Here is a 15209-nt window from a genome sequence, read left to right as displayed (position 1 = left end):
TAAATTATATACTGTAGTTAGTAGGCATTTCGTTCTTAAAAAGCAATGATGCCAGAATTCAAAAATATCTAAAGATAATGTGTAATTTGCATTTAGATATTTTACATTATCGTCCTTATAGAAGGCTAAATTAATACATCATTAAGGCACTAATTTAAATGAAAGCTATTTTAGAAATAACAACTTAATTGTACATTTTAAAACTATATATTTTTAGTTAGAGCCAACCAGACACTATTTTACCAGTAACTTTTGATTTGCCTTTATCAGTAACTATGCCTGGCTTAGGCGGCGGTGGTGGATCGGCAGGCATACTCGTGGTTGGTTTAGGTTATTTTAGAAATAACAACTTAATTGTACATTTTAAAACTATATATTTTTAGTTAGAGCCAACCAGACACTATTTTACCAGTAACTTTTGATTTGCCTTTATCAGTAACTATGCCTGGCTTAGGCGGCGGTGGTGGATCGGCAGGCATACTCGTGGTTGGTTTAGGTTCTTTGCGAGGTTTCGGAGGTTTTGGTTTTTCCGGTTCTTCTGGAACTGTTATTACTACAGATGGGCTTTCAGACTTAGCCTTTTCTTGATCAGTTTCTAATGTTGCAGCGGATAAAATTTGTTCCGACTGGGATAGTCCGCTTGGAGTTGGTGACATTGGTTTTTGCAAATTCTCATCTTCTTCTTTGGTCATGTATAAAGTCTTCGATGGTGATTCGGGTTCATCTATTTGGATGACGTGGTCTTTTGAGTCTGATTTCTGTGGTTTGTCGATAGGTCCTGAATCTGGTGTACCGGTATCGGATGTTTCAGATGTTAATGGTCTTGTTTGTTCGGAGCCTCCATCAGATCCTGAACCTTGAGTATATAAAATAAAATAGAGTTATTAAAATCTGGGATTTACATACGAAATATTATTCCACATTTTACAGTTTATGCAAAATATATAGTTAATGTAAAAAAAAAAGAATGTAACCTTTGTTTTCAATATCTGCTTCCACTTTAATCTCATTTGTTTCACCACCTTGTCCACCTTCTTCCTTCTCTGTTTTTGGTTTTCCAACTAAAATGACACAAAAGTTATCATGAGCAATGCTAACCTTTTACTAGGAGTATTTCATTAAAGACATAACATGTTGATGATTTACAAAAGATAGGTTGCTGGTAAAAGTTGCAATGTTGTTATTTAGCGCAGTGCTTGTATTTAATAGCAAGCAAGCGAAGAATTCTAAGATCGAATTTATAATTTAAAATGAAATTTTGAATGCCTCGATCGATTCAGACATTGATAATTTTTAAATTGTTAAAAACGATCCTAAATAATTTTATAATTTTCAAAAGGTTTCATTGCGTTTGAAGTTTTCTTAGGTTCGTTGTTAAATTAATTAGTCAGTACCTATTACATTGGCTTGGCGTACATGGTAGAAATTTCGATGAAAGTTAAATGAATGACTTTTCCGCGCTAAAATATAAAATTTACTTTTTTGGGTGGATTTCGAAACATAAATAAAAACCTCACCGATTTAGTGACACGAATAAACAATTTGTCATTTGTACTTTGACACAGGATATAGGTTATGAAAGCGGTCACACATAAGAAAGGCGCAGAACGTGAAAAAAGTTAGGTGTTCTTGAGGCCACCTTCTCGACTATCAGGGCACGAGCCTTTAATGATCGTCTTCTTGCCCGGACAATATTTTTACAAGAACCTGTGCTTCCCGGGATAGTACTTTACTTTAAATTTTCTTTTCCAATTAAAATACCTGTACATCTTCTTATTTAACCCCGCACTGTTGCCGATGCTCTTGCCGCTTCGGCGTTATGATGTAAAGAGCCAAAGAGTATACTTAGTTAACAACCACTTCGAAAAATAGCGCAGCCGTCAGTGGAGAAAACGTGCGTCAGTAAAGCTAATATTTCTTGTTCCATTACCTAGCTTCTTTACCCTACCATTTATGCTATTTTAATTTAAGATATGAAGATTGAAACGGAGATACAACATATTTTGCATTGAAATAGAATGCACTTACTTCGATTATGTAAATACAGAATTTGCACAGTAAGCTAAACCTGCTTATACAAGTATAGGGAAATGGTGTTTTGCTATTTGCAACTTAATTTTGTAGGATCATACTCCACTGAGTGTATATATCTTTTACTATTTTTGCACGTATCTCGTTGATAAGCAAAATATTTAGACTTCTTTTTCTTTATTTTTATAATCCCTTACATGTTAGCCTTTGACTGCAATCCTACCTGGTGGTAAGTGATGATGCAGTCTATGATTATAACGGGCTAACCTGTTAGGGAGTATGGTAGTCATACCCCTAATCGGTTTCTACGCGACATCGCACTGGAACACTAAATCGCTTAGCGGTACGTCTTTGTTTGTAGGGTGGTAACTAGCCTAGCCCAAAGTCTGCCACTAGACCAGAGAAAATTCAGAAATTATAAATTCAGAAATTGCCCCTGCCTAATTCCTCCTTACTTAGACCTCCTACTTAATTTCACAGCGTTGCGCCAGGGAGATTGTCAACTGAATTCTTATTATTGTTTTGTGACTTTTAATTTAAGAGCCCTTTCTTAACTTGTCCGGTTAAATAAAAAATTACGGTAAATTAAGAACAATTTCTTCAAGCGCAAATAAGAAAAAGACACCTAAGGTTTAATCAAAATATTAAATAAAAAAAACCCTTAAAAGAACAAGGCAGGAATTAGCTAATATAGAATCTCGGAGAAAATTTCTTTGAATTTCATTGATTAAAAAAATGGGTGTCCTTACGTTTAGCTAATATAATATTTTTCGCGACTACTGGTACTAAATCGTCTTTTCCTTCTGCGCTCTCATCGGGTGGCTCGTCTTCTGTTGTCGTGAAATCTGATTTAATCTTACTTCTCATGAACTTAGCGTAAGCAACTCTAGTCGTTGGGGTAACCGTAGACAGGTTCGGGTTGAATTCTGGAAGATAATTAAAAAAAAATTAATAAACTTTTACAAACATATTTAAAATGTTATTTTTTTTCAAATTAAAAAAATATATATATTGCGACAATACACACACATCGCCATCTAGCCCCCAAGTAAGCGCAGCTTGTGCCATGGGTAAGAAGACGCCTGATGAATATTATTATATGAATAATATATAATATAAAGATAAACATCCAAACACTGATAAACAGTCATGTTTTTCACGCAAACATTTTCCAGCTGTGGGAATCGAACCCACGGACTTGGACTCCGAAAGTAGGGTCGCTAAATTTTTCTATGCCCTTTATTATCGGTCCGTTCTAAGTAAGTCGATTAAAGGATAGATCTATTCATGTTCTAATTGATTTTTGAAAAACCTTTAGTTAACTTAGGTTAAACAGATAAACATGCAGACACTGAAAACATTCATGTTCACAAACATGTTTTCCAGCTGTGGGAATCGAACCTACGGCTTTGGACTCAGGAAGTGGGTTGCTAACTTGTTTCTATGCCCTTTTTGATCGGTCCGTTCTAAGTTACTCGATTAAAAGATAGATATTCATATATGCTCTAATTGAACTTCGAAAAATCTCGAGGTGATTAAAAATAACGTACTAAGCGTAATTTATTGTTCATGTTGTAGCGTTATTCATTTCTTACAAATATGCTATTGTGACTTAATAATTTACTTTTTTTAACAAAATATTATTTAAACATGACCTATACTTTACTTTAGAACGCTTATAGTTTACACCGCTTCAATGCAAAAATAATAGCTTGGCACAACATTCTCTTACGTAATAGTTTCTGTGGATCGATAGTGCGTCCTTGCACATTATCCAAGATATGAGCACGTAGCGACTGCCTGCTTCGTTTCTCTGCCTCCGAGGTGGAACCGATGGGGTCACGTCTGATCGTACTCCTGCGTACTTGAGCATTCCAGTCTTTTTTCCTATAGATAATGAGTAAACACTGTTAAAAACCTTAAGCACTCAAAAATACTGCTGATTACTGAATTCAAAATTAAAATTCAAAAAATTCTTCATTCATGTAGGCCTAATACAGGCACTTATGAAGTGTTGATAGGAACTTATATGTGACCATTATTGTGAGGTGTAACTACATTCGTTAACATAAAACTAAATATAGGAGCGTTCTAAACGCGCCTATTTTATGAACAGCCCACACCAAACTAAAACCGATTTTTTTGTTATCACCATCGGACAGTCAATTTATATTTAGATATGATATTAGAGAAGTTTATAACATAGCTTTTTTATCTTATATATATAAGCTTACGACTAGTGCTAGTGCACAACACGAGTATATATATTTTTTAATTATAATTCTTCTGACTTTTGTAGGGAAAAGCAACAAGTCTAATATCTGAATCAGTTCTAACTTATTTAATTGATTAAAAATATTTTGTCGTAACTTCTTCAATAAAGAGACACGCAAAAAAATATTTTTGCGGTGTTATTTATGACATTCATTTGCTTCAAACGCGAGCCAAATAAAACATCTACGATAAAAATCCTAAGATCACAGTCACTAACTTTTCAGCATCACTTCCTCGTCGTCCAATAGCTTTAGCGATCTGGCTGAACACATCCTTTGGTTTGCTCTCCTTCGATATGACATCCTTAACTATTCCTTCGACGATTCCGATTTGGAAGTCTTTCAGAATTCGTCTCTCCATCACTTTACCCTTCTTGCCTGCAACTGTAAGAACAATGTATATAAATATATCATCATATCTTTCATTCAGATATATCGATAATTGTTGATCTCCTTGATATCACATCTCCATCAGACCTATTCCATTGACCCTCTCAAAAAAGCAGTTCCTCGGCCCTAGCTGTGGGAGATATTAAGGCAAGATGAGTTTTTATGCCTGAAAATTATTGTAATTTCAAATTTATTTTGTTGTTTATTTTAGTTATACTTAAAAAAATTAATAGAAGAAGAGTAGAAGAGTAAGAAGAAAATGCTTTAAACTCATTCTTAAAGTTTGAAAATTATAATAGAAAACGACAGAGGGTGAAAAATGGATATTGGATGGATAATTGTCGAGTATAGTGTAGAGTGAAGCAGTGAAAACTCATTTCATAATAATTAATGAATGAAATAATTTAAAAAGTTATTTACTTGTTGTATCCTGACTGTTAATTCTAGGAGTCTTCATTCCGTTGTTTGCCAGTATATCTATGAGCTCGAATCGCAGTGTCGATATATCTTGTCTTATTTCCATGACGTCATCTTCGGTAACTCCAACCTCGTCTCTTGCCCTTTGTTCAGCTGTTACATATCTTCTGACTAGTATACGCATAATACCTTCATGCTGTTGTCTTGCCTTTTCTCGTGACTTGTTCTGAAGAATTAAAGAATCTTTGCGCATGACGGTATTTATGCCACTAAAACGCGCATATACTGCGCTGTAACGACGGTACATAATGAGATATATTTTAGTAGCCTAAGACGCGCTTACTGTGACGAGGCTCGCCACCAATAGAGTGCAGTGGTGCAAGATGAAGGAGGCCTTTACCCGCAGATGAATTAACTTTAATGCATGTTTATTATTTAGATTTTTTTCATTTTGTTTATTTCTTTATTTTCTTAGTATACGATTTTAATATATTACTTGGGATTAAATGGCTTATTTATTTATTAAGTTAAGACGCGCTTTAACAGGTTAGGCCCAAAATATTTGAAACAGTTTAAGAACAAAGCTTTGCTTGAATTGAATTATTTCATAAACTTTATAACTATTTTTAATTTAGAGAAAATATTTTGTAATCAATTATATTATTTATCCTTTAATATAGGTTTACTAAATAGAAAGCATTTAGATTAAAGTAAATTAACATGCATAATTGTGTGTCTTAAATAAGAAAAATATCATATTTTTCAACGGTGAAGGAAAACATCGTGAAGAAACCTGCATCACGCATACCTAAGAGTTCTCCATTAGAGGCTTCGGCGCGGCAAGGTGGGAAAAATAAAAGAAATTTATTGCATGATTTTTTAGAAATATGAGGTTCTTATATATCTTTAGCTTTAAAGATCTTATATATCGTTAGCTATTTAATAATATTTCCGCTTTTAAATCAGTCATAAAAAATGTTGTTGAACGTAATGAAATAAAAGAAGAATCTAGTTACAATTATTGACCCCCTTGATTTATTCCCAAACATCCGTGCCACCAAGTTGTTCATATGTTTGGGAGTGGGGATGATGTTGAAAGGTGGAGGCACGGTATCGCCATCCTCAAAGTAGGACATCCACAGGTTGCTTCGCGCGAATTTCCATTCCATATCCGATCTTTCCTGCAAGATGAAAATAAATTAATCATCGATTTAAGAAGTTAAAATATCACTTGCTTTAAACTTGAAGGGAAAGATCGTGGGGAAACCTGCATGCCTGGGAGTTTCAATAATGTTCTAAAGGCATATTATGAAGTCTACCACCCCCCTGTCACTTCTCCCCTGACACTTGGCCAGCGTGGTGGACTACGGCCTAAACTCTTCTCCTGGGAGCAGACCCTTGCTCCGCAGTGGGTCGGTAGTGGGTGGATAATGAGATTATTTATTTTCATACTTCAGGGAAAATATTCACTAGCACATTTTGACTTAACCAACTTTAAAGTTTTGATTTGACTGACAACTTTTTAAGCAATATTCTTAAAATAATTATTGCATAGATATTATCATGTCCACCAATCCGCACTGGGCTAGCGTGTTGGACTACGAACTCAACCCCTTCTTATTGTGGGAGGAGACCCGTACCTTGTAATGGGCCGGTAATGGGTTGTCGATGATGATGATAATCTTGAAAAACAGAGTCTTATTTTCTAACGGTCATTTTCTCGTAAAGTGCTCTTTCAACTATTCACTCAGCTCGCAATTTAAGTTCTATAAAATCTTATATTTTCACGCAAAACAAAACAATACTCTAAACAATAAATATCTTAGTACATAAAGTATTAGTTAAAGTTAAATTATTAGTCTATCAGTATTTAAAATTTATTTAAAATTCATTTAGTCATTTCAGGGTGATTAGGTTACATTCGCCTGGCCTTCAGAGATTTCGAAATTGTTTTGTCCCTATTTCTATTTCTAATTTCCATATACCATGTATCACTTACCGAAATAATTTGATAGGAATTGGACATCATAGCGATAAGCATGTTTAGAAGTACAATAATATTGATCACGGAATACGAGCCGAATGTCAATAGTGCCCAGAATCTAGTGAAGCTTTTGATTCCTGTTAACTCGAAGGTGGTAAGGTCGACGAGGCCAAAGGACGCCCAAAAGAGAGATTGTGATGTTTCGAACAAGCTGTAAAAGATAAATTAGGTTAGAATACAATAATTTGCGGCCGATTGGGGCAGGTGGCAACGACCCTGCTTTCTGAATCCAAGACTCTCTGCTGCAACTGGTAATTTTATCTGGATGAACAAGATGGTTTACAGTAGCTGGGTGTTTATCTATATATTATAAGTATTTATAATAATAGTAATTATAAAATAATTTAATCATAGGATTATTAAATAGTGACAGAATCATAGCTTAATACTATGTTTGGTTGAATCACTGATACGTAAACTGAGTTAAATAAAACTCGTACTACTATCAGTGCTCTCCCCTGTATCGTCATTTTTGATACAAAACGTAAGACTACGTCAAGTAATCGTATATTTTATTTTGTATAAACAAAAGGATTTATGTATATTTTTCAAAAAAAATATTCATCAGTTATCTTTGTACCCGTAACACAAGATACGCTTACTTTGGGGCTAGATGGCGATGTGTGTAATGTCGCAGTATTTATTTTGATTTACTAGCGGTCCCTCGTGAATAAGTCAACCTTAAACGTTTACGCAGCGCACGCAGCGGAAGCTTTCACAAGAAAAAAAAAACCCCAATTTCAAACAGTCTTCATTGGTGGCCTTATAAAAAAATTAAAAAAAAAAAAAATTCAAAATTCATTTATTTCAAGTAGGCCTAATACAAGCACTTTTGAAACGTCAAGTCTGTCCGTGTGTAGTGAATCTACCACCGGTTCGGAAGGCAGATTCTACCGAGAAGAAGCCGGCAAGAAACACAGCAGTTGCTCTTTTCCAACATCAAAAATTTACATTTTACATTTTAACATTCATTTTTCTATCTTGTGAGAGATGAAAGCGTAGGCGGATGCTTCCAAGCAGCCTTGTCATTAAGAAACTCATCAATTGTATAATAACCTCTCTGTAATAAATGTGTTTTAACACATTCTTTAAACTTATGCATTGGTAGGTCCAAAATTACCTTAGGAATCATATTATAAAAGCGTATACTTAATCCCACAAATGACTTCTGCACCTTTCGCAGACGATATGCAGATGTCACTAATTTATGACCATTTCTTGTAAGTCGACTGTTTATATCCACTTTTTGTTTATAAAGACTAATGTGTTGTCTTACAAATACTATATTGTTATAAATATATTGTGAGGCTACCGTAAGTATACCAGGGATTCACGTGATTTAAGTTTATATATTGACCGTACAGCTCTTTTCTGCAATATGAATATAGTTTCAATATCAGCAGCTTTGCCCCATACTAAGATCCCGTAAGACATCACACTATGAAAGTACGCGAAGTAAACAAGTCTTGCTGTTTCTACGTCAGTAATCTGTCTAATTTTCCTGACGGCGTAGGCAGCCGAGCTTAGTTTACCTGCTAGTGTATCTATATGGGTACCCCACTGAAGCTTACAATCCAAGGTCATGCCTAGAAAAACTGTGAAATCTTCCATTTTTAGTGATTCTCCATTTATTATTATATTTTTATTAACTTTCTTTACATTTGGTAAAATAAATTCCACACACTTAGTTTTTTTTGCATTTAAAAGTAAATTATTGACAGTAAACCAGTGCGACACATGCGACATAGCACGGCTTACATCGTCAGAGTTGTCTCTACCTCTATCAGTTTTAAAAATTAGAGATGTATCATCTGCAAACAGTACAATGTCACAGGTTTCACTGACATGGTGTGGTAGTCATTTATATACACCAAAAATAGAAAGGGACCCAAGATTGAACCCTGTGGGACACCCATTGACGTAGCCGACCCCTGCGACTTAATGTCTTTTATGCAAACCCTTTGGGTTCTGTCACTGAGATAAGAGGCAACCAAATTTAGTGCAACGTTTTTGATACCATAATGGGCTAGTTTAAGAAGCAAGGTTTTATGATCAACACAATCGAATGCTTTGGATAGATCATGTTTTAAAAGTTTAGCGCCTGCATCCGTGGTGCTACGACCTTTAGTAAAACCGTACTGCTCCGGATGTAGTAAGTTATTTACATTGAAGTGATTCAAAAGTTGATTTAATATAATTTTTTCAAAGACCTTACTAAGAGCTGGTAAGATTGAAATGGGTCTGTAATTGTTAATGTCGTTTTTATTGCCAGATTTAAATAGAGGTATAAGTTTACTATGTTTCATTAAATTTGGAAAAGTACCTCTATCAACACATTCATTAAAAAGTATGGCTAAGTAAGGAGCCTATTGGTCTAAGCCTGATTTATAACAGAGAAAACGGGCCGAGCACGTCTTATTTCGCACATGCGGAATGTTGCTATCTCACAAAATTCCCCCCATTCATTCCCATTTACCCAATTTTTTGGTAAACGTATAATTAACATGAAGGGTAAAATAATTGCTGTCAATTGCTAAATGATTGAAGACCGTCTGTTCGAGAAAAGCTACTAAAGTGGAGTGGTTTTAATGCTCCAATACTAATATTGCTAAATATACTACGACACTACACACATCGCCATCTGGCCCCAGAGTAAGCGTAGCTTATATTTTGGGTACAAAGATGACTGATGAATAATTTTATTTATAACTAGCGGTCCCTCGCGTCTTCGTCCGAGTATAAGACAATCTTAAAAGATAGACATGCCATCGCAGACTTTCTTTAAGAAATTTAAAGGGGCATACGATACACGACTAATCGTATACACGGTTTCTATATGTTCTTAATTCTGGTATAAGTCAACCTTAAAAGATAGATATGCTTTCAAGGACTTCTGAGAAATTAAAAGGGGCATACGATACACGACTAATCGTGTACACTTCTGTATAATGATCACGTTGAAAAGTGTAAGAAAATTTGGATATCTGCTTACTTTGCATAGCGTCTCCATATCTCGCAAGCTCGCTCTTGATTATCAAAATCTGGGGCACCACTCGGCAGGTGATAACATTTCTTCTTCTCTAACTCAGCGTAGTACCAAAGTAACTGGTTTAGACCTAGCAAATAATACAGAAAAAAAAAATAAAGAATACTTATGTTTATGCGAAGCGGCGATGATGGGGATAACCAAATCCAAAAACTAAAGCTACGAGAGTTCCAAAAGCCTCCTTGTCAGAACAGAACACGCTTAGCCGGAGGTTTTTTTTTTGTTAACACCATCTCACATTGTCATTTAAAATTATTAGAAGAGACAACCTGGTTAGAGCAATAATTCACACCCAAGCTTTTATATCGATAACGTAGTCCTTTAAACTATAATAGGAAATTTCTATAAGCTTACGTACATTAATACAAAGTTTGAACTTTTTAAGAGACATCTCCAAGATGTCTCTTAAAAAGTTCTATCTATTCTAGTTCTGTCTATTGTTGAATTGTGTTAAATTTACATTTAAAGAATTATTAATTTTATGTAATCTAGTATATTGCACTGTAAGTTAATTCATATTTTTTTCTTCTAAGCTGTGGAAACTTCATTGTTTTATGTGATATAAAAATACGGCATTACTCTTATGTATAATAGTACTGTTTGTTTCCCTTGAAAAGCTTATAAATAAAACTTACCGCATCCAAAGGCAAACAGCACGAGCATGTACACAAAGAAGAACTTGATGATATCGATGATCATTCTGCCCAGGGACACTTGCAGCGGTCCCAAGTAGGGGTTGATGGAGAAGATGTGCACCAGCTTCAAGAATGAGAAGATCATGCCAGCGGCGAAGGCACCTTCCGAGAGCAGCATCGGATCGAATGAGTCCCAGCGTTCTCGTGGGTACCATGGATCTTTGCCGCTATGAAAGTCCCTCTAGATAGACAAGAAACAAGAGTGGTTATGCCTGTTATTAGAGCCAGTATGAAATTTTCACTGAATAGTAAAAAAAAAGCGTGTGTCCACTTATGTACACGCGTTAGAAATTATACTATATTTCGAAAAAACGACGGAAGGTATTTAATACATTGACAGTTTTATAATTACGTATATATTTTATAATATATTTTATATTAGATTAGTTTTATAGACTCATTATCGGACAACCAGGTGTCACTCGACATTAAAATTTGAGATTTTTGTACAATTAAATTATGGAGGGTAGAGATAAGGAGGATCATCTGTGTATTTGAAAAAGTGTCGTCAAAATGTATTAAATTAGGATGGCGGCGCACATTTGCATCAAGGTAACTCTTAAAAGAAGCGCCAAACCAAATATTGTTAGAGTAGGCTTGAAATTAAACAAGGAAGTAAGGTTATATTTACCACAATATTTTGTACAACGTAAGTTGTTGAAATTCTCAATAATTAACTACTTTAGTCGATAATGACATTAAATTTTTTAACTCGGCATACTTCAATTCATCTACGATTGCTACATTCATACCATACCCAGTGCATCCACCAGCGCCATTGTGGAGGATTTTTGAACTGTTATTTAGCGCATACAACTGGACACTTTTTCTACTTTTCTCCCATATAAGATGACTCTCCTTACCTCTACCCTCCATAAATTAAATCAATTAAATCACCGAAATGAGCCCGCAGACTTTGACAATGTAAGGTGTACGTTGTCAAACCTTATAGCTAACTTCAGGTTGTCGGGTTTTTGTGACAGTATGCGCGCGCATCGAAATAAATTACCTTCATTATTTTTCCCTAACGCGCCAAAAGAAGTATAACTTATAAAACATGGGAGGTAAATACCTATCATAAATGTCCATAGAAAATGGAATTGGGTGGGACATTATTTCGCTTTCGCTATAAAAACTAGATAAACATAAAAACAAACTAACTTAGTAGAGTCAAATAAGGAAAACATATATTTCTGCATGCATATACGGTAAAATAAAATAAAAATAAAACTTCCCTACTTCCTAACTACCTAGGATAACAGGTAGAGATAGTTCTTTTATAGAGATATTAAGTGTTTCCTTATCTACATATTCCTGTTTCTTAACATAATCTTAACATAATCTTTTGGTCTCTGTCTCCTCCAGGAGATGGATCGGAATAATAGCTCCCCCTACTCCCGACAAGGGTACAGTAACAAGGTAAGTGTACAAGGTAAGTGAAGCGGAAGTGAAATTGCATAAAAATTCTAAAATTTTAGCTTGTGTTAACCTGGATAAGGACAGAGGTTAAAGTGAAAATAACGGTTTCAGCGAAATAAATAAAAAATGCGCGTGGAATAGCACCGTCTATCTGTGAAAAATGACTTTGAACGAAACCATAATTCAAATATTCTTATATGCCATAACTTACTTGCACGATGTACCAAGAAGAAAACCGCAAGCTTATCCAAGCTATATAAAATACGTTCGTGATGAAGTCTACTATATTCCACAAATCACTCATGTACTCCAATAAGCCATTCTCCCAAAGTGATCTTATTTCTCCCCAAACTAAACCTGAAAAATAAATGTATGTTATTATATTTTGGAATTTATTACCAATATTTTGATTAAAATTAATACTAAAACCTTATTTTGTTTACCAAATAGGTAATTAAGTTTAAAATGTTGCTAAAGTCATGCAAATATTGAATTTTACTAACCTGCTCGATAATTAAAATAGTCACAAAAACTTCTACTACTAACAACAAAATATTATTTAGGTTCTCAAATTTACTTGCTACAAAGAGGACTACGGTGAACTCAATTATCCCGGGCAAAGCGCCTCTCTCTCGACTCTTCCAGAACTCCACCAGCTCTTGAAGCCACGATATTCCAGACCATTCCAATACTAAATATTCCGCTCGCTGAGACGCCAAGGACAGTAGCACTGTAGTACAGAACGAATAGTTTGGTATAATACATATATACACTGGCGTGCATAGAGCGTATGCACAAGGTATGCAGATGATATAAAATGAAGAAATTCTCCAGTACGACTTATAAAAAACTTAAGGATAGGCATTGTAAGAGTTATAAAAAGCCTACCCTTAAGTATTTATAACTCGTACTGGAGATTTTCTTCATTTTATATTATCTGCATACTCTGTGCATACCCTCTATACACGCCCCTGTATATATATAATATTATTAATTCGAAAGTGTTTTTGTTTAACCTTTCGACTTGATTTATAGAAAGAGCTAGTAAAAAGCACGGAGAGTAACTACTTACTAACTACTACTAACTATGCTACTTTCTATTCCAGGAAAACAAGTGGTTCAAATTATATTAACAATAAGTTACTGGGTTTAAGATATAGTTACGAAACATCAATCAACGAAATGCACAATGCAATGGAAATAAACTTGCTTTATCATTTTAGTAAAGTGCTTCCGATAAAAATGGGTCAAAGTTGAGAAATCGACTGCATTCTTACGATAATATAATGGTGATTATCTACGGGCTATTCGGTTCTGGAAATCAACAGGAAGAGGTCTGGTCGGTTTTTACTTAATTTCGAAGTTATTTTTACCATTACTCATTATTAAACATGAGTTAATGCTAAAAGCTCTCTATATAGTTACCAATGTAAACTATAACAAAAATATTTCGGATCACTCTGTGTGTTCCGTCCACTTCATAACAGGTAGAGTACTTCAGAGAGTTGTTTATATAAAACCCACCATTCTTGTTTTATGACTGTACCCAACGCCTCAACAACAAATTCCATCATTTGGAAGCCTGATATTCTTCTACCACCCATTCCAACAGTTAATTTCTCGCATGCATATTGTGAAACCAGTAAAGCTAAAATGTGCACCCCGAGAATATTATGTCTACCCATTACATCGTGAATTGATGAATGAACGAATGAATGAATGAATTAATTAATGAATGGATGAATGAATGATTGACTGATTTATTTATTTCTCCGCATTACTTATTTAAGTACAATATAATGTTGCGGTTTACGGGCTATTTAAGACTCTTTAATAAGAGTAACTGGTAGTGATAAAATTATCTCGCTCGACGCATGCTAGTCCTACAGCCCCTTTAAGTCCGACTTACAGTATTTTCTCGAATATAGGTTTACAAAAAAGGCAAATACAGAAATTGCTTATTTGTAACCAATATAAAAGCTTGTAAAAATGTGTAATTAATAAATAAAGGTATAAGACTTACTTAAAAACATCATATAAGAGGAGCTATGGCAGATGAACTTGACGAATGGCTTCTTCATATATTGACCGTATTCCGATTCCGGGGCGAGCATATAAATGGTGCAGTATATGGGAAACATGGCACCCATTTTCGCTACCTGAAACAAATTTTATTAAATAAATATACTACGACAATAGACACATAAATAATAGTTGAATGTTATATTTTAATACTTATTATCCTATTCCGGTCTAAGAGGAATCCAAAAAATCAAATATCATCAAAATTGGTCCAGCCGTTCTTGAGTTATAAATAGTGTGACTAACACAACTTTCTTTTATATATTTATCTAGATATACATAAATACTTATAATATACAGATAAACAACTTATACTGAAAAATCACATAAACATTTTCCACACATGAATCGAACCCACGGCCTTGGACTCAAAGTTGGGTCGCTGCCCAGTGCGCCATTCAGCGGTCGAATAGATAAACGATTTAACTATATATAAATATTTTTTATAAAAAGTCACTATTAAGAATTTAAATATGTAATTAATGTTTTATCGTAAGGTACAAGTTGACTTATTCCGTCAGATGGGCGTGGGGCTACTTCAGAGACTCGGCACGTAAGTCTGAATATTAATACTATTAAATATAGCTACGAAAAAAATATTCACGGGGTGCCGACGAATCATTCACTGTAAGAGCTGTAACACTGTGGAACTCGCTCCCCTAAGAAAAACGTCCCCGAGTTTATTCACCCGTTTAACCATCGCTTAAAAAATTATTACTTTGTAGGTTTATTTTATATTTTGTAATATACTCTTTAAGTGATAAGGCCGCCTTTGCACCCTAGCACTAAGTACTATTACTATTTCCCTCGCG

General features: G+C 34.6%; 1 protein-coding gene across 1 annotated transcript in view; it reads right to left on the bottom strand.

Moving 5' to 3' along the window:
* Nucleotides 1–345: 345 nt before the first annotated feature.
* The window catches only part of LOC120624899 (transient receptor potential protein), a 56075-nt gene continuing 41211 nt past the window's right edge, over nucleotides 346–15209 (bottom strand). The window contains exons 9-21 of the mRNA XM_039891679.1: nucleotides 14339–14474; nucleotides 12893–13045; nucleotides 12527–12672; nucleotides 10837–11077; nucleotides 10148–10271; nucleotides 7111–7306; nucleotides 6128–6292; nucleotides 5115–5337; nucleotides 4523–4688; nucleotides 3764–3918; nucleotides 2781–2957; nucleotides 975–1061; nucleotides 346–856 (exon numbers count right to left, since the gene is read on the bottom strand). Coding sequence (XP_039747613.1) covers nucleotides 384–856; nucleotides 975–1061; nucleotides 2781–2957; nucleotides 3764–3918; nucleotides 4523–4688; nucleotides 5115–5337; nucleotides 6128–6292; nucleotides 7111–7306; nucleotides 10148–10271; nucleotides 10837–11077; nucleotides 12527–12672; nucleotides 12893–13045; nucleotides 14339–14474 — 2442 coding nt within the window. The 3' untranslated portion in view covers nucleotides 346–383. The remainder of the gene's footprint in view (nucleotides 857–974; nucleotides 1062–2780; nucleotides 2958–3763; nucleotides 3919–4522; nucleotides 4689–5114; nucleotides 5338–6127; nucleotides 6293–7110; nucleotides 7307–10147; nucleotides 10272–10836; nucleotides 11078–12526; nucleotides 12673–12892; nucleotides 13046–14338; nucleotides 14475–15209) is intronic.

This window comes from Pararge aegeria, chromosome 7, assembly GCF_905163445.1.
Source record: "Pararge aegeria chromosome 7, ilParAegt1.1, whole genome shotgun sequence".
Classification (NCBI taxonomy): Eukaryota; Metazoa; Arthropoda; class Insecta; order Lepidoptera; family Nymphalidae; genus Pararge; species Pararge aegeria.
Note: the sequence above shows the minus strand (reverse complement) of the source record. Positions and strands in the feature narration are given on the sequence as shown.